The 19579-nt window shown below is 44.0% G+C and overlaps 1 protein-coding gene across 1 annotated transcript in view; it reads right to left on the reverse strand.

The window, feature by feature from the left end:
- Nucleotides 1-19579, reverse strand: part of AMBRA1 (autophagy and beclin 1 regulator 1) — a gene marked incomplete in the record, with an annotated part of 1868076 nt that overhangs the window by 655923 nt on the left and 1192574 nt on the right. Inside the window, 1 exon segment of the mRNA XM_044082605.1 lies at nt 3883-3993. Coding sequence (XP_043938540.1) covers nt 3883-3993 — 111 coding nt within the window.

Consider the following 19579-nt stretch of genomic DNA (forward strand, 5'->3'; position numbering starts at 1 on the left):
AACACAGCAAAGCTACACTTCCTCTCCTCCACCACAAAAACACACAACAAATATAAAACAATTTTAAATTCTCCAAGTTTAAGCAGGGCGGCAAGCCCCCCCTGCACCCCTTACACACCCTGCTACTTAAATGTAATCAACTCTGACATCGCACTACATAGAAGAAAACTGTAAACATAGCATGCCATGCTGCACAGCTGCATGTTAAAATTGCAACAAACTCATTAACCCTCTTTCAGAGACACTACTTCACTGTTGTCAGACTGCAAATTACTACATATCTCTCCGATACTTAGTGGAGCAGGTAACCTCAGCCATCTTTTCTTATTTACCTCACAAAAACGTCTTAAAGCCACAGCATACAATTTTATCAACAACAGGGTTTTTTAACAGCTGATTTGAGATTTTAACACTCGGCATTGTGACAGTTCAGTACAATGAACTTTCAGCATTCTAGTCTCGATATTCTGGATTTCGACATTTTGGGAAATTAACATTTAAAAGCAGAACTATTATATATCTACACACACACAATCTCTCAAACACAAGGAAAAATCTATAATCAAGGGAGGAGGATGATGATGAAACAGGTGGTAAATTCAAGAAATAAGGAAAAGTGGGTATTGGATGCAGATCCTTGAGAATACGAATATCATATTCTGTACGGCTTGCTTTTAAAGTAGCCGAACGTAGTCTTAAGAATTAAATCAACACAAGAATGGAGAAAGGACATTTTGCTGACTCCAATTAGGGGTACAGAGAAAAGTCAACAGGCAGCTGGAATTTACTGGAAAAAAACAGCATAGGAATCAGGGTATTGGGAAGAAAATAAGAGAGGGGACAGTCACAGACTGGCAAGAGGCATGAGACATCTGGACTGCAGACTAGAGACTTGCTTCCCTATCACGTATTTTTATCAGGGTACAAAGAGAAAGGGATAATAGAATCCTATGTGAAAGACATGCTCTGTACAGTTTTTACTTGAATCTAGTACAGAAGCTAATAATAATAATGGTTAATTAGTAGGGCATATAAATACTGCACAAAAACTAATGGAATCTATTACAGGAGGTTAGAAAAGATTGGGAAGAGAGACTGGATAAACAATTGACAAAAACAAATATGTGGACAATATCTATGGCTCCCAAATATGCAATAAAATCTAGAAGATTTAGAATTTTTGTTTGGAAATGTTTACATAGGTATTTTTATGCCCTGTGAAGACTCCAAAGGGTTTTTCCTCTGGTAGATGCCAAATGCTGGAGTGTGACAGGGAAGAAACAGATTACTGGGAAAATATGTTTTGGAAGTGCAATAAGTTGGCAGACTTTAAGAATTCACCTGAGTACTATCAGAAATATTGAATAAGCAAATGGCTGTAACTAGGAAAGTATTTTTTGAGGTGGGACACAGGATCTGAATTCCCTGGAAATAAGGCCTTGTTTGGTTTAATTTTGTTGGCTGCCAAAAATAACCAGAAAATGGAAATCAAAAGTCAAAATCAACTGTGTTTGAACTACTGACTACTGCAAAAAGATAAAAGTACTGGGAGAGGGATCTTTAGAAAAGGGAAGGAGCAAATTACATAGAAATAAATTGAAACTGTGGTAACAATGCATGCAGAATAATGTTTTGTAAGAGTAATGAGGTTTAAGGGAAGGCAGGAATTAAGCAATTTATTTAACAGTGGACTGATGATGGTTACACTACAGAATATACGCAACGTTTGTAACTGCAAACATGTTAATATGATTGTTTTCCCCCAACATACATGTATGTCTACCCAGTTCCCAAATGACAACTCAAAAATATTAAAATATTTTTAATACCTCCACTGAACTGTCCCTCCCCACAGTCGAGTCGACATCCAAAGACATGCAGGCAGGTGCGCACGTGAATGGGTGCGCCCCCCCCCCCCCCCGAAGGCCGGCACAACAAAAATCCACTGCCTATCACCAGCAGACCGGAGTTCCGCCGTGTTGTAAGGTACATTCCAAAAGGGCGTTGTACTCTATAATGGGTCTAATCAGTGCCGAGTAGAGGGGAACAATGACATCTTTTCACCTGGATGAGAATCCTTTTGTGATGAGGTGTGCCACATAGCAGGATTTCCTGACTACTGCAGCGATGTGATTAACAAAGGAGAGACTACTGTCCACCTGGGTCCCAAGATCTCTTATCACACATTCAGCGTTAAGTAGACTGCCATTTATGTGGTAGTTCATGGGTACAGAGTTTTTACCAAAGGGGATGACAATGCACTGTTTGGCAATGAGCTTGAGGCCATGCCTCTGACACCAGGCGCCTGTTTCAGTGAGGCCCTTCTGTAGGATGTCCAGATCATTTGGGGACTCAACCACGTCTCCTAGTTTGCAGTCATCTGCGAACTTCATTAGCCAGAGTCTTTCTGTGTTAGCTTGTACTTCAGAGAAGTAGATACCAAACAGGAGAGGTTCCAGGACTGAACCCTGTGGTATTCCACACTCACTAGTTTGAAGTCAGATTTGGAGTCTGCAGCTTTTACGGTGTGGGTTCTGTCAGTGAGCCAGTTGACAACCCATCTTACGATGTAGGGATTTATACCTAGTTTAGTGAGTTTAGCTATAATTCCAGAAGGGGGGATGGTGTTGAAAGCCTTGGCGAGGTCAAGATAGGCTGTATGAACCACCTTACCCTCGTCTATGGCTTTGGTGACTGCCTCAAAGAAGTCGATCAGATTCAGAAGGCATGATCTGCTTTTCACAAACTTGAACTGGGTGGGGTCCAGAGTTTGGAGGCTACCAATGTCTTTGTTTATGAGTTCCATGATGATACGTTCCATGGCCTTGCAGACCAGGCTCATCAGGCTAATACGGTGATAGTTCCCAGGATCAGTGATCACCAAGAAAAGAAAATGTGATAAATCCAACAATATGAACTTATTTCTTAACAACTCAAGCCTAAGCAGGAAGGACCACATCTGTAGTTATCAACCAGCAAATGAGACCTGAGGTATCCTTATAGGGGATTATAGATAAGGAGAGGAGTCTGAGCACTGGATCAGAAGCCTGAAAGTAGCTGAAATCAGATTTGATATGGATCTGGGGAATCATCCATTGAGGAATGGAAGGAAGAGAACATCGGATCATTTTTTTCTTCTTCTCAACTTCTGCAAAGCATTACTGACTGAGACAAGTAACCAAACACTCATGGAACAGGAATGGAGCAGTCTACAAAGTAATTGTAAATCAAAAGTATGCAAACAGCCTAAAAGGAAAAAATAATGGAAGGAAACATTTATGACTTAACCTTTAAAAGATGGTTTGAATGTAAAACGAAGAAAAAATTACCTTGCTAAGATGACGACCTCCTCAGGTTTCAGTTCTATTAACATGTTATCAGGCATCCACTCAACCCACACAGGACATAATCAATGGAATTTACTAATCTAGAGCAGTATAAATTCACTGAAAATGGCTACCTGACTGACCTGGCAAGTACATCAAAAGCAAAGAAATTAGTCACTCCTAGGGTAAAAAAAAAAAAAGTTGAGCTGGTAGAAAAGCAATTAACATAAAAATAAAACAGCAAGTCAGAAACAAGAAAATGCACATACCAGATGGAAACAACTCACATGTCAGCACACTAGGAAAAACAGGAATCTTAACTCAATCTTTTTATTTAGTTTCATCCTTGGAGAGAACACTATTTGAGCAAAACCAACTTGTGGGCAATGACTGTTTAATAACCAAACCTACTGTATGGACATATGTGCCTTGATCAAAAGACAGCATGAAATGTAATAATTCAGAAAGACTTTGCCACAAATACAGAAAAGCAGGAAAACAGTGCCTGCCCCCAAACCCATTCAGCTCTTAAGTTTGCATTTCATAGATCTCTTACCATTGCTGATCTCAGGAAGGTCGAACTTTGTGAAGTCCCACCACTGGAGTCGATAGGTGGTGTTGGCAATATTGCTAGCTACTGCAGACTGCCCATCGCCAATCACAGCTCCTGAAAACAAAACAGGTATCATATGTGATACAACTCCATTCGCATGAAGCAGGTACACTGGGCTTTTTGTGCCTAGACAAAAACACAAATCAGTTTCATTCAGTTCTGCCTGACTCACCTCAGCATTTGAAACGAAATCCAAATTTGGAAGACAAATGAAGCGGGCTCCTCATTTTTTGTCTACTTAGGTTACATCTTTGGAAAAAGAGCAGTAATTTATTCTCATTCTCACTGTGTGCCACCTGGGTGCTGATGGGATTTCTCAAAGCTATTCATACAAAACAACTTCACCATAACACACAAGGTTAACAGAGAACTTAACCATGGGGTTATGTCATCTTCCAGGAAAATACCTACGTAAAATAGGAATTTGTTTTTTGGAAGACAGTGAGGTGCTCTGCATCTAATAATCTATTAAGTTCTGTCAAGTGCCTTACTAAGGAGCAACCTGCCACCACTGGGACACTTCAAAGAACACCACCTGACAAGCAAAGTACAGTAGTGTACACTTACTGTAAATGCAGAAGCTCAAATGTATTCACTGTTGCACTCATAACTGGTGGGATTTTTTGACAAGGAAAGCCTTCACCAGCTCAACTATCAGAAAATGTTCTCCTCCTGAAGCCAGAGGACACCCTGGATGACAAAGACATTTGGGTATAAAGGGAGTCAGCTGGCACCATAACCTCAGTACTTTCTTACCCCCAACAGACAACCCCCCCCCCCCCCACTGGTCCCCAAGGTTAATGGCCCTAGCTCAGAAACTTCAGAGTCTGTACAGAAGAGAAGGAACAACCTGGAAGACTAGGAATGCCCACCCCTATGTCGTGGGGTAAGATGGGATGGATGGAGAGAGGGAGAGAAAGAATACTGCAACAGTGAAAACACTTTAGCATCTACATTACTACCCTATGTTCTTCATGCAGTTGCCAGCTGCAATCATAACTGATGGGATAACTCCCAAAGTTGAAAGGAGGGTGGATGGAAAGTTCTGTGGAGATGAAAGAACATCCTGCAGGAATGGATCAAATCTTGGAAGAACTTAACTAGTCTGGAACCACAGCCTGGTGAGTATACTGTGCAATGCTGACAACAACTTAGAAACGATAAGATGAGTTCACATTGTCACAAGGGAAAAAAAACTTGAGCAAAATAACTTCCAACACTGTGCATCAAAGTGAATAAAATGTAGAAAAGAATAGAAGTTAGGTATTTACCATAACATGTCATATGTGTTGCCCATTTTCATTCTTCTTCACTGTTGGGTCTTCGAATCCAACCTCGTATCCAACTTGGCCACATTCACAAGACTTTAGGATCCAAGTCTCGAGCTCCTCCCTTTCCCATAATGCATCATAACTTCCCTAACTCCTCAGGTCAAGTTTGCTGCCCTAAAAGGTAGAATTGCCAAGAAGAAATAGAACAAATCAGGAGTTTCTGGGGCCCACGCCATGAGTTTCTGGGCTCAAAATTCCTCTAGGTAACTTCTCGAAGACATCAAGGCTGGGGGATGGATGGGAGGGAAGCAAGGAGGAATGAAAATGGACAACACATATGTCAAGTTATGGTAAGTATATAACTTCTATACCTGATGTTGCCCTTTTCATTCTTTCTTCCTCACTGTTGGGTCAGAGTCCCCAGCTATGTAACTCCTGGGTGGACCCTAAGGAAGGATATGCTGGAGCACTGTCAAGCCGAATGATGCCCTGCATCTGGAGACTATGTCCAATTTAGAAGGCAAAACAAATGTATGAGTCTTAGACTAAGTGGCTGAAACACATACTTCATCAACAGATGTTCTGGCAGAAAAAGATTAAGTGGCCATGGATCTAGTTGAGTGGGCTTTAGGTGGAGGAGGCAAATCAACACTTTTTTGGGAATAAATGATAGAAATGTAATCAGTTATCTATTTTGCCAGGGCAATCTTGGATACTGCTTGGCCCAAACAATTAGTAGAAAAAGATATAAAGAGTTGATCAGATTTGTCTGTGCTTCGTTGCTCTATGCAGATAGAAATGCAACTGTAAGAACAATGAGAAGATGCAACACTTATTCTCCTTTATTTGAATAATTTGGAAAGAAAACCGGCGACTGAATGGACTGGTTAATGTTAGATTCTGTTGCTACTTTAGGCAGAAAAGATGGATTTGTTTTTAGGGAAACTGTATTTATGAAAAATAATGTAAGGAGGTTTGGCTGAGGCTTGCAGTTCAGATACTCTCTTGGCTGATGTGATGGCTACCAAGAGTACAGTCTACCATGAAAGAAATTTCAAGTCACAAGAATCAGCTGGTTCGAAAGGATTTTGAGTGAGACCTTGAAGGACAATTGTTAGGTCTCAAGGGGGAGAACAGAGTCTTCTATTGGAGGTCTTAGCAGAAGAATACCCCTTATAAATCATAGCATAACTTCGATGAGAGAATAGAGGAAGATCCTTTTCCTGAATTAAAATTAGAAATGGCAGCCAGCTTAATGGTAGAGAAACTAGTGCAGTCATGAAAAAGTGAACTCAAAAAAAGACTAGCTGATATAGGTGTTGTAAATGGATCAATATTCTCCTTTGAAGCCCAAATCATAAATCTTCTCCACTTACTGTTAAAGACCTTTTCTGTGGAAGCTTTCCGCAAGGCCAAGATTATGTTTTATACTGGGGAAGATAGCCTAGACTTTCTTATAATTACTGGAATTGGAGAAACCATGCAGTCATCTTAAGTATGTGCAGAGTGGTTTGTCGATGCTCTGACATATGGCAGACAAGGTCCTGATTGGGATCAAGTATCCATGAGGGATACCTCAGATGAGACCATAGAAGAGAACCAACCCTGATTATGCCAAAAGGTGGCAATGAGGATCACCTAACACTTCAGCCTGCTGGCCTTCTGTAGAAATTTCAGGATCAAGGGGGGTTACGGATAAGAGAGACCTGGGGGCCAATTGTGGACTAAAGCATCCCTTGGGATCTCCCCCTTCAGGAGGGGATCAGAGCAAACTACTTGCTGCATTTGTTGTTTACGGGAGAAGCAAAAAGATTGCGCAGCAAGATTGGCCCCAAAGTCTGAAAATCTGGTTGGTTATTGCTTGACTGAGGGGACCACTTGTGAGGGATCAGAATGGACTTGCTGAGGCTGTCTGCTAGCACACTGGTTTCCCTAGAAATGTGTGCTGTAATTAGAAAGATGCTTGAAGAAATCGCCTCTTCCCAAACTCTCATAGATTAACTGCAAAATGCTTGTTAATGTACCAGACCACTGACATGTCTATGTGAATTGCAACAGTCAGAGGGAGAAGGTCCTGAGAGGCTTGCAACATTAGGATGACTGCTGCCATCTCTAGGACACTGATATGCAGCTTGGTCTAGTGCTGGGACCATATGCCTTGGACCATCTTTCCCTGATAATGTCTACCCCACCCCAATATGGAAGTGTCCATGGTCACTGTGGCTACTGGAGGGGGAAGAGAGAATGACCTGCCCAGCTACAGGTTGTATGATTGCAACCACCACTGGTGACAGCTTTTGCAGAATGGAGTTAGTCTGACAGGAGCAGCTAGGGGCTGGCGAAGAACAGACCACTAAACAGCCAGGGGTCCATTGAAGACTCGCATAAAAGTATCTTGCTAAGGGTACCAGAATGATGGCTGCTGACATAGATCTCAGCAATGTGAGAACTAACTGCGCTGGAGGAGATGAGAGATCCAATAAGTTCTGAACTTGCTGTCTCAGAGAAGTTATACAATGCAGAGGTAAGGACGCTATTTGAGTTGAAGTGTTCAGTTGCTTTCCTGTAAATTGTAGATTCTGCATAGGAGTCAGACTTGACTTTTTCAGGTTTATTGAGATACCCAGAGAACTGAAGATCTGTACTAGGTAATCCTTGGCTTGAATGAGTTTATGCCTTGTTGGAGCAGTAAGGAGCAAATCATCTAAATATGGAAACACCCTGAATCTTTTTAGTCTCAGGTGAGCCGTGACAACTGCCATACATTTGGTAATCACGCAGGGGTTGTGGTGAGTCCAAAGGGCAGCATTCTGAATTGGTAATGAGTGGCTGCCAGCCAAAAGTGCAAGTGTCTCCTGGAGCATTTGTTCATTTTTGTGTGATAATACGCATCCTAGAGATCTAGCAAACACATCTGATCCTCCTTGCATAGAAGTGGCAGGATGGACTGAATTGTAACTATTCAGCAATTCGACTTCTTAACATACAGGTTGAGGCTGCAGAGATTCAGTATTGGTCTTAAATCCCCTATTTTCTTTGGCATCATAAAGAAGTGACAATACGTTCTGCATTCTATTTGCTTGGTCAGGACCTCTTGGATGACTCTTCTATAGAAGTTTTTTTAACTTCTCAAATGGCAAACTCACTCTGACTGGGTGGCACAGTAGGAAGTACCCTTTCTGGGACTTGGAGGTGAGGGGGGGGGGGGATGTAATAACTTCTGGATATTATTTTTAGCACCCAGGCATGGTTTGTTGCATTTGTCCAGGCATCTAGGTGCAGGGACAGACATTTGGAGGCAGTCAGGCAGCGCTTCAGGAACACCGATAGGGCTTATCGAAAAAAAGTTCCCTGAAGCGGACCCCCCCCCCACCACCACCTCTAGGGTGGTATCTGGCATTACATCATCCTCCTCTGTCCCTAGAAGAGTTATCCCCACCCATGAGAGTCTTGGAAAGGCCCTTGAGGTTTTCCTGAACCAAGTCTTCTTCCCACCTCTTTGACTTCTTGAAAAGGCTCTTTGGGGGGGAGGGGGGGGGTAGAAAACATGATCCCTACAACAGACAAGGTCTTTCCATCTTTCTCACTGTGGGTAAGAGTTTCTCTTACCAATGGTCCAAAGAAGGAGGAAGCATCACCTAGGATGCCTGCAGTGGCTGCTTGTGAGGTGCCTTCGCAGAGTGCGAAATCAGCCTCATCAAGGAGTTTGTAAGGGAAGACAGTCTTGCCAATTGGGGAGTAACCTGTTTAAGGTTCTCCTCTGACAAGATCTCTTTCAGAGAGTTGGTTAGCTCCTTGATCAGATCTCTCTGCAGACATGTAAAATGTGCCAAGTAGTTTAATGCTCTCAGCACAAATGTGGCTCAGGCATACATGCTTTCCATGTTTGTCTAAAGAGCAAGACTCCTTGTTCAGGGTGATGAACAGAGGAGCTTTGTTTGTCAAGCTCCTTTTTCGTGGCTGCTTACACAACAATGCCATCAACTGGGATACCCTTGCAGTGTAAGCGGTCAGAGGGAGGACTCAGGAACTTAGGATGCTCAGAGATCAGCTCGACTGTGTCCAGTTTCTTCAGAGCCTGGTGGAAAACTAAGTCAATGAATTTGTCCACAGGGGAGTTAACCAAGACACAGATGGGCCTGCCCCGTAAGCTTTCAGGAACACAGACTCCTCAGGAGGAGGATTTTGGGAGGACTAGCCACCTTTTAGCCACCTTTTTGCCTCAGGAGTTCAAGAATGTCTCTGAAGGAGTCATCTGGTGGAGATCAGCGGGATCCTTCTCCATCAAAACCAGTGCACTCGGTTAAAGACTACAAGGGGGAGTCCACGTGCCTCCAACTTGCTTGTTTTCTTCCAATGAACCTCCTCTGTGGGATGGTCAGAGGAAGTAGTCTGGCGACTTACAGGGGGGGGAGGGACTGACCAATGGCAAGACTCAAAGCTGGGATTAGATGACAACTGGGCAGGATCTGTAGGATGAGGAGTTGCATCTCTACTTCTAGAGAAAGCCCTCTCTGCTACCTGGAAGGCTGACAGGCCCAGGGAAACTCCCACTCTCCCTCCCTCGGGGCCGAAGCCACCAGGGGGGTAGTCCACCCCAGATTTGAAGCCTCCAGACAGAGCTGGACCTTGACTGTCGAATGAAGGCTGAACCCTATAGGGGAAGGGACGGATCTGACCAGGTCAAAACCAAAGCCATCCCTCCCTGGAGCTGGCACCAAAATCGACATCTTGGATCTGGGACCCACTCCAACCTGAAAATAGCTGAACAGAGCTGGTCCTGGAAACAGAGTTGAAGAAAGGGAAAGGCATATTCTCAGATCAGACTACTCTTTCAAGAAAACTGGAACCTGGGATTCTAAAACAGTGGGTCGACTAAGAAGAGGACTTTGTAGCACAGGTGTTGGTGCTCTCTGGGATCCAGGATGGGATGGAGGTGACAAAATCCCCATCTGTATCTGAGCTTTGAGAAAACTTTGCATCATCCTGTTTATCTCTGACTGGCAAAAGCCCGGAGAAAACCTAAAGGATGCTGAAGAATACACGGACTTTAGCCGGTGATAGTGTGACCTGAGAGGTCAGAGCAGGAGAACCTGATCTGCTCTGAACAGGGGTACAGCTCTGAGACCTTGGATCTGAAGGCTTAGGATCCAAAGGAGGCCTCATTAGGGAAGTAGAAGTCTGGAGCAGTAGAATGTCTGCCAGATCCGAGGCTGGGCTGAGATACAAAGTGTTAGGATCCGAGGACGATCGGATTGGAGGGCCAGACTTGCCTGCTGGTCTGGAATCTGTCAGATCTAAAGATGATTAGTCTTTATCGGATCCAAAGTAGTCAGATCCAACAATTTTGGTCTTTTTTAGGCCTGAGAAGATGTAGCCCCATGGAGAAGCTGAGAGGGCTCGTTTCTTGTGGACTTTAGGTTGAAGGCTAGAAGGGGGTTTGAGCCTCAGAAGAAAGCAACAGACATCTCAAAATCAGTTTGTTTCGTCTGTATGACAGGGAACGAGAGTTGAAAGCCACGCAAGTAAGTCAGCATTCAAATGTCCTGGCCCAAGACAGCAGACCTCTTGTGGGCATAAGAATTTGGAATTTTGTGCCCACAAGTGGTGCATATTTTAAAACCTGCAGGCTTATCTGACATTTTAAAGAAAAAGACTTCAGTCAAACACAGAGAAAGGCAGGCTAAGCTATCTGATGCACACAAAGGAGAGACATAAATAATTTTTTGTATATATATATATATATATATATATATATATATATATATATATACATATTTATACAGAAAAATAGAAAAGAAGAAAAAGGAAAAAGTGCCAACAGCACTATAAACTGCAGAAGGCAAGAGTAGGGAGGAAAGAAAGTATAGTTCTGTACCTACCATAAATGTAGATGTTCGAGTGTTCACCCTGCTGCAGTTGTCACACTTGGGTTATCCTGTCGTCAGGCGGTCCCGCAGTCGGACGGATTTCCAAAGTCTTGGTCCGACGTTGGTTGTTGTCGCCTCATCCCTGACGTCAGTCCGCCAGGGGTATATATATTGCAACAGATGCCATTTTCTTCAGTTTTTCTTGCCCCAGATGTCAGGTGCCCCCAAAAGGGTGATCCAAATTAGTACCAAAAGGTGAGAACACTGTACAGACACAAAATCCCTTCAGCTATAAACAAATACATCAGTAAGGCATAGCAAAGATTTAGCCAGTAGATCAGAGGGGTTGGAGGGAGGGTAACCTGGACTGCAGCAGGGTGAACACTCGAACATCTACATTTATGGTAGGTACAAAACTGTACTATGTTCATCGTGTTACCCTGCTGCAGTCATCACACTTGGGTAGAATCCCAAAGCTAAGGTAGGGTGGAGGCATCATAGAGGGTTAGTGGAGGCAATGAGGCCCTGCAGAACTGCAGTGGCGAAGCCTGCCCTGGACTTAGAATAAAGAGGTAAGTGATAGTGTTTGGAGAAGGTGTGTACAGAACTCCAAGTTGCAGCTTCTAAAATTTCCTTGGTAGGGACCCCCCTGAGAAAGGCTGTAGAGGTAGCTGTTGCCCTGGTAGAGTGGGATCTAATGATAGGAGGAACTGGCTTCCCATGATGGGTAAAGCAGAATCGAATGCAATGGCCTATCCATTTAGAAATGGTTTGCTTGGATATGGCCCTCCCTTGAGAAGCTGTAGCATAGGAAACAAAGAGCTGGTCAGTTTTTCTGAAAGCCTTAGTTTTATCCAAGTAGTAACGAAGCTGCCTGTGAATGTCCAAGGAGTGCAGGAGTCTCTCACCTTTGTTCTGTGGATTGGGGAAGAAAGTGGGTAGGTGAATGGTTTGATTTAAAGCTACACTGGAAACCACCTTAGGCATGAAGGAAGGATTAGTTCGTAGATGAAAAATGAGGAAAGGTTCCACTGCCATAAGTGCCTGTAATTCTGAGACTCTCCTAGCAGAAGTTATTGCCAGGAGCAGGGCAGTCTTCCAAGATAGGAACTGAAGGTCTGCAGAAAAAGCTGGTTCAAAGGGAGGTAGCGTTAGTTTTTCCAGAACAAAGTTGGGGTCCCATGTTGGTGTAGGAGCTCTTCTAGGTGGTCTAATGTTTTTTGCCCCTCTGAGGAACTGCCTTAGGAGAGGATTTGAAAATAAAGGTGTATTCGTGTCATAGTGAGCTGAAATAGCTGATGCATGGATCTTAAGTGAGGAGAAGGAAAGTCCTTTATGCAACATCTCAGCTAAATACTGCAGAATGTGAGGCATATGAGGCTGAGTTGTGTTTTGGCCTTTAGCTTGGTTCCAAGCAGAAAACCTTTTCCATTTGTCCGAGTAAGCCTTCCTGGTGCTTGGCCTCCTGGCTTCTAGAATAACATCCAGTACTGCTTGTGAAAGAGGTGCAGGATGGATACTTAATTGATTTGCCATGCAGCCAGGTTTAAGGTTTTGATCTGGCTGTGTAGAATCTGACTGTTCTGCTGCGTGAGCAAATGAGGTATTTGAGGCAATATCCATGGTGGGCTGTGAGCCATATTCTTCAGTAGCGGGTACCAGTGCTGGCGTGGCCAGTCTGGGGCTATGAGAATCATCGGAGGTTTCTCCTTTTTGACCTTCAAAAGTACCTTTGTGAGAAGAGGCAATGGAGGAAAGGCATATGCTGTCAGGTATTTCCAAATGAAGGAGAGCGCGACCACTTTTCAAGCTTGTTGTTGGAATGTCCTTGTACAAAATTTTGTCAGCTGGTAGTTTTGAGGACTGGCAAACAGGTCTATATTTGGTTATTTGGTAGACCCCATCTTTGAGTTATCATTGTAAATATTTGTGGGTCTAGCTTCCACTCGTGGGGATCTTTGATGTTTCTGCTCAAGTCGTCTGCCAATGTGTTTTTCTGTCCTGGCAGGAATTGAGCTTGTAACTGGACTTGGTAGGCCAGAGCTGTGTTCCATAAGATTATTGTTCGCCTGCAAAGAGGGTAGGAATGTGTGCCCCCTTGTTTATGTACCACATTACTGTGGTGTTGTCCGCCTTTATTGCAAGTTGTCCTGGCTGTAGTAGATCCTTGAAGGCTGTCAGAGCTTTCTGTACAGCTAGCATCTCTTTTTGGTTTATGTGCAGTTTTCTTTGCTCTGCAGTCCATAAGCCTTGAATGCATTGCTCTGCCATGTGTGCCCCCCAGGCATAGTCCGAAGCATCTGCTGTGATCGTTTGTCTGGGTGGGGGTAAGGTGAAAGCCTAACCCTTGTTGAGGTGACATGCCTGTGCCCACCATAGAAATTCCTGTTGAAGGCATTGAATGAGAGATATCACTGTGTTCAAGCTGTGGCTGTGTTGAGACCATACGCTTTTTAGGTACCACTGTAATTTCCTCATATGCATTTTTGCAAATGGTATTATCAGAATGCAAGATGCCATGAAGCCCAAAGCCTGCAGAATTTTTCTTGCAGTTAATTGGGTCTTTGTTGCCATTGTCTTGAAATATTGAGTCAGTTGTAATTGCTTGTCTGGTGTAAGATAAGATTTCTGGGCCGTTGTGTCCAAGCTGGCACCCAGGAATGTCATTTTTTGTGAGGGTACTAGTTTTTACTTCTTTTCGCTAACTGTGTACCCCAGACAATTTAGTAGATGCTTCACAAATGCCAGATGTTGTAGGAGAATGTCTTTTCTTTCTGCTTGGATGAGGCAGTCGTCCAGGTATGGATATATTTGAATTCCTCTTTGTCTGCAGTATGCAATTACTGGTGCCAGGCATTTTGTGAATACTCTGGGCGCAGTAGATAAGCCAAAGGGCAGTGCAGAGAATTGATAATGGGTTGAACCTGCAATGAAACGGAGGTATCTTCTGCAACTTTGTCTGATAGGGACATGCAGGTATGCCTCCTTGAAGTCCAACGTTACCACCCATGCTTCCTAGCCCAACATGGGAAGTAGCTGCTGTAGTGTTAGGACCTTGAATTTGGGAACTTGTAAGTACGTGTTTAGAATTGAAAGGTCCAGAATTGGTCTCTAAGCATTGTCGTTTCTGGGTACTAGGAAGAGTCTTGAGTAAAATCCTTGGCCTTGCTCTTGAGTTGGTACCGTCTGAATGGCTCTCATGGCCATGAGAGCTGTAATTTGTTTTTGAGCCTCAGCCCTTTGATTTTGTGGCAGGTTTGGCATTCCTCTTTTTATTGGCAAGGTGTGGAAGTGGAATCTGTATCCTCGTAAAATTATGTCTAGGACCCATTTGTCCTTTGTGACCATGTGCCAGTTGTTTGCAAATAGTGCTAGTTTTCCCCCATGGGGGGCTGACAAAAGAGCTTTGTTTGGCCAGCTGAGGGGCAAATCATTGAGTTTGCCTTGTGGTGGATTGAGACCTGTCTTCTCCTCCCTTCTGGGTTGGAGTGCCCCATTGGTGAGGTTTATACTGAGCTTGTGGTTGTCCTCTGCCCCTTGGGCACCTGTATTTACCCCTCTGAGGCCTGTCAGAGGCTGGAAAGTACCAATTTTTTGTTGGCCAGTTTCTACTGAAGCGAGGGGGTTGTACTTGTAGGAAATCTTTGACTGTCTGCATTGATTTTGCCTTACCTTCCATTTTCTTTAAAACTTCTTCTGCTTTAACACCAAAAAGAACATCCTGCTGTAAGGGAGCATCTAGTAGTTTTGCTTTAACATGATCAGGCAGACTTTGTTCCTTTAACCAGGCATGCTTACGTATAACTGATCCAGTGACAGCTGCTCTGAAGGAGGCCTCTAAAGAATCAAACCCACATTGTAAGGTATGTTTGCCCACCTGCTCGGTGGCGTGCAACAAATCCTGTACTTCTTTCAATTCAGATTGTTGAGGGAGAGTGGTTATCTTTTGTTTTAACTGAGAGATCAGAAATTGCTGATATGTAAGCATATGAAATTGACAGTTTAATGCTCTCATACCTAAAGTGGCTGAGGTGTAAACCTTTTTCCCCCATCTGTCTAGTGCTCTTGAACCCCTTTCAGAAGGTACTGGATTTTTAGCCATGGAAGCCTTAGCCCTCTTGGGACCCTGGGAGATAGTCTCTGGGTGAGCTACTGGGCTTTTGTAAAGGAATTTGTGGGAATCAGGTACTCTGTAGTATCTGTCAGGCTTGGCCAGGGCAGGAGGTAGAGAGTCAGGGTTGAAACTGGATTCTAAATAGACATCATCCACAAAGTCCAAAACAGGAGGAATGGCTAGGGGTCTGTGTTGGGGGAGTAAAAGAAACTCTGAGCCTTTTCTTGGAATCACAGTAATCCTGACCTTCCCAGTGAAAATGTTCCCTCGTAGTGTGTAAAGTTTCCCCAAAAGAGTAGTCTTCTGGGGGAGAAGCTGAGGGAATAGAGTCCTCAGCATCAGAATCTGCATAAGGAGAGAAGGAAAAGTCTTGGTCCTCAGAAGAATCCGAAGAAATAGACAGTTGTTCAGAGGAAGCAGAATCTTCCTCTTGTCTAGGCCTTTTGTCAGGAGGAGGCTGAGAACCCCTGATAAGAGAAATCAAATCTTCAGCCATCTTGAGCATCTGTTTCTTAGGCATAGGGCCTTGAACAGGAGACTGAAGTGAAGTCTTTTTCGATTTAGAAGGAGTCTTCAACTTGGAAAACGTTTTGACTGTAAGAGTCGTCGGTCTGAAAACGCCATCAGAAACCGATGGCATTTCAGAAGCAGCGACGTCCTTGGAAGGTAAATCGTCGGAAGGGCCTGAAGTAAAAGGCTGCGTCGGCCTAGTACATTCCATCAAAATATCTGTAGCGGTCTCGGGTTCCAGAACTGCGGTAGTCAGAGGCTGCGTCGGAGCCTCACTGATAACCGGAGACCGGATCAACTGAGGCCTCGGAATCAGGCTTAGGGCTGGGCTGTCGGTCCTTATCCCTGCGCTTTTTGTGCACGCCGGTAGTCGGTAGCTCCGACGGCATGGTGTAATTAAATTTTCTACCAAAAAAGTGTTGTGTGAAATCAAAACGTCTTTTAATAGTACGTTTATTAAATCTTGCACAAAAAAGTACAGTTTTGTACCTACCATAAATGTAGATGTCCGATAGGTATGCATCTGCAGTCATCACATATGGGTTGTCCTGCCTCAGGCAGCCCTTCGGTTGGCCGGATTCCACAGTCTGGGTCTGGCGTCGGCTGATGTGGCCCCTTCCCCGACGTCAGAGCGCCTGGGGTATAAAAGCGTCAGCCGACGCCATCTTCCTCAGTTTTTCTTGCCCCAGATGCCACGTGCCCTCTAAGAAAGGCTAAATTTGGAGAAATGCAATAAATTCCAAACATGCACAAAAATATATACATATACAAAAACAAATACACCATAAAAGATAACCCCAGCTAGCTATGAAAGGGGAATGTACCCAAGAAATACCACAGAGGGGAAGGAGGGAGGGTAAACCTGACTGCAGATGCATACCTATCGGACATCTACATTTATGGTAGGTACAAAACTGTACTATGTCCTTCAAGGATGCATCTGCAGTCATCACATATGGGTAGAATACCATAGCCAATCTGGGGGTGGAGGATCTATGTAAAGGATGGTGTAGCTAAAATGCCCTGCAGGACTGCCGTAGCAAAGCCTGCTCTGGATCTGGAATATAAAGGTAAGTTGTAATGCTTGGAAAATGTATGCACGGAGCTCCATGTAGCAGCTTCTAAAATGTCCTTGGCAGCCACCCCTCTTAAGAAGGCTGTGGAGGTGGCTGTGGCTCTGGTCGAATGAGGTCTAATGTTAGCTGGCACAGTTTTTCCATGAAAGGAGTAACAGAAACGAATGCAATTCCCTATCCATTTTGAAATTGTCTGTTTTGAAATTGCTTTTCCTTGTGCACCAGCAGCATATGCTACAAACAACTGGTCAGTTTTTCTGTAATTTTTAGTTCTGTCCAAGTAGTAGCGCAACTGTCTGTGTATGTCCAGGGTGTGCAGAAGCTTTTCCCTTTTGTTTTGTGGATTTGGAAAGAAGGTAGGCAGGTGAATAGCTTGGTTTAATGAGACCCTAGATACCACCTTTGGCATAAATGAAGGATTGGTTCTCAATGAGACTCTGTCTTGATGAAAAATAAGAAATGGCTGTACTGCCATGAGGGCCTGTAACTCAGATACTCTTCTTGCTGAGGTTATGGCCGGAAGGAAGGCAGTCTTCCATGAGAGGAACTGTAGTTCTGCAGATGCTGCTGGTACAAAGGGAGGCAGTGTTCGTTTTTCCAACACGAAGTTAAAGTCCCAAGTAGGCAGTGGTGGTTTCCTTGGAGGATTGATGTTTTTAATTCCTCTTAGAAACTGTCTTAGCAGAGGATGAGAGAAGACAGGAGGTTCAGTGTTGTACTCTGCTGAAATTGCTGAAGCATGAATTTTAATGGAAGAGTAAGACAGGCCATCGTGGAGCATTTCTGCTAAATATTCCAGGATATGCGCCATGTTCATAACTGTTGCATCTAGGCCCTTTGAGGTGTTCCAAGTGTGAAATCTTTTCCATTTTGCTGAGTATGCCTTTCGTGTGGAAGGCCTGCGAGCTTCCATGATGATATCCTTCACTCTCTTGGATAGCTTATCCTGGTGATGAGTCAAGGTATTTTCCAGGCAGCTAGCTGTAATGTTTTCAGGTTGGAATGCAGAGTTTTGTAATTGTGCTGTGTCAGGAGAAGCGGCCATTGTGGAAGAAGCCATGGTTTTGTCCATGACATGCTCTTTAGCAATGGGTACCAGTGCTGTCTTGGCCAGTCCGGAGCTATCAGAATCACTCTTGGCTGCTCGGCCCTGATCTTCAGTAAGACCTTGGTCATTAATGGAAGAGGTGGGAATGCATACACTGTTAGATCTTTCCAGCTGAAAGTGAGGGCGTCCACTTTCCATGCTTGTGGGTGGTATGTCCTTGTGCAGAATTTGTCCAGCTGATGATTGTGTGGGGAGGCAAAGAGGTCTATGTCCGGTCTCCCCCATGATTGTGTTATCTGATGGAAGATGTCTGGGTGCAGCATCCACTCGTGTGCATCCATGATGTTCCTGCTTAAGCTGTCCGCCAGTATATTGTCCTTTCCTGGTACAAACTGGGATTGCAGCTGTATATTGAGAGTCAGGGAAAGTTCCCATAGACTCATTGCTAGTCTGCAAAGAGGGTAGGAATGGGTGCCTCCTTGCTTGTTTATGTATCGCATAACTGTAGTGTTGTCTGTCCTTATTAGCAGGTGGCCTTGATGTAGAAATAACTTGAAGGCCTCGATTGCATGTATCACTGCCAGCATTTCCTTTTGGTTTATGTGCATGCGTAGCTCTTTTTGTGACCATAGTCCTTGAATGCATCTTCCTTCCATGTGCGCTCCCCATCCGTGGTCTGAAGCGTCCGTTGTAATGGTTTGGCTGGCTGTTGGTTTGCTGAAGGGCAAACCCCTGTTTGACTGGCTTGCTTGAGCCCACCACAGAAATTCCTTTTGAAGGCATGGGATGAGTGGTATCAAAGTTTCCAAGCTGTGACTGTGCTGAGTCCATAAACTCCTTAGGTACCATTGGAGTTTCCTCATATGTAGCCTTGCTTGAGGAATCAGAAGAATGCAAGAAGCCATGTAACCCAGGCCTGCAGGATTTTCCTTGCAGTCAGCTGAGTTTGTCTTGACAGGTTTTTGAAGTAATCCGGTAGTTGATTTTGTTTTTCTTCTGTGAGGAAAGCCATTTGGGTGGTTGTGTCTAGATCCGCACCCAGAAAAGTTATTCTTTGGGATGGTACAAGTCTTGACTTGTGAATGTTGACTGTATATCCCATGGCCTGAAGAAGATAAATGGCATAATTCAAGTGTTTTACCAAAATTTGTTGGCTGTCCACTTGTATAAGGCAGTCGTCCAGATACGGGTATATTTGCATCCCCTGAAGTCTGTAGTGTGCAATTACTGATGCCAGGCATTTCATGAATACTCTGGGCGCAGTAGATAAGCCAAAGGACAATGCTGAGAATTGATAATGCTCTGAACCTGCAAGAAATCTGAGGTGTCTTCTGCAGCTTTGTCTGATAGGGACATGCAGGTATGCCTCCTTGAGGTCCAGAGTTACCAGCCAAGACCCCTTGCCCAGCATGGGAAGGAGTTGCTGTAGAGTCAGCATTTTGAATTTTGGCACAATGAGATAAGTATTTAGTGCGGACAAGTCGAGAATAGGCCTCCATTGCTTTTCTTTTCTTGGAACAAGGAAGAGTCTGGAATAAAATCCTTGGCCTTGTTCTGCGAGAGGAACCTTTTCTATTGCTTTCATTTTCATTAAGTTGGAGATTTGTTTCAAAGCCTCTGCCCTTAGATTTGGTGGCAGGTCTGGCATGTTTTTTCTTTTCGGTAATGTGTGGAAATGGAACCTGTATCCTTTGTCTATTATTTGTAGTGCCCATTTGTCCCTTGTAATAATGTGCCAATTTTCTGAAAAT

The sequence above is a fragment of the Protopterus annectens genome, chromosome 9.part0 (genome assembly GCF_019279795.1).
Source record: "Protopterus annectens isolate FY-2018-M chromosome 9.part0, PAN1.0, whole genome shotgun sequence".
NCBI lineage: Eukaryota > Metazoa > Chordata > Ceratodontiformes > Protopteridae > Protopterus > Protopterus annectens.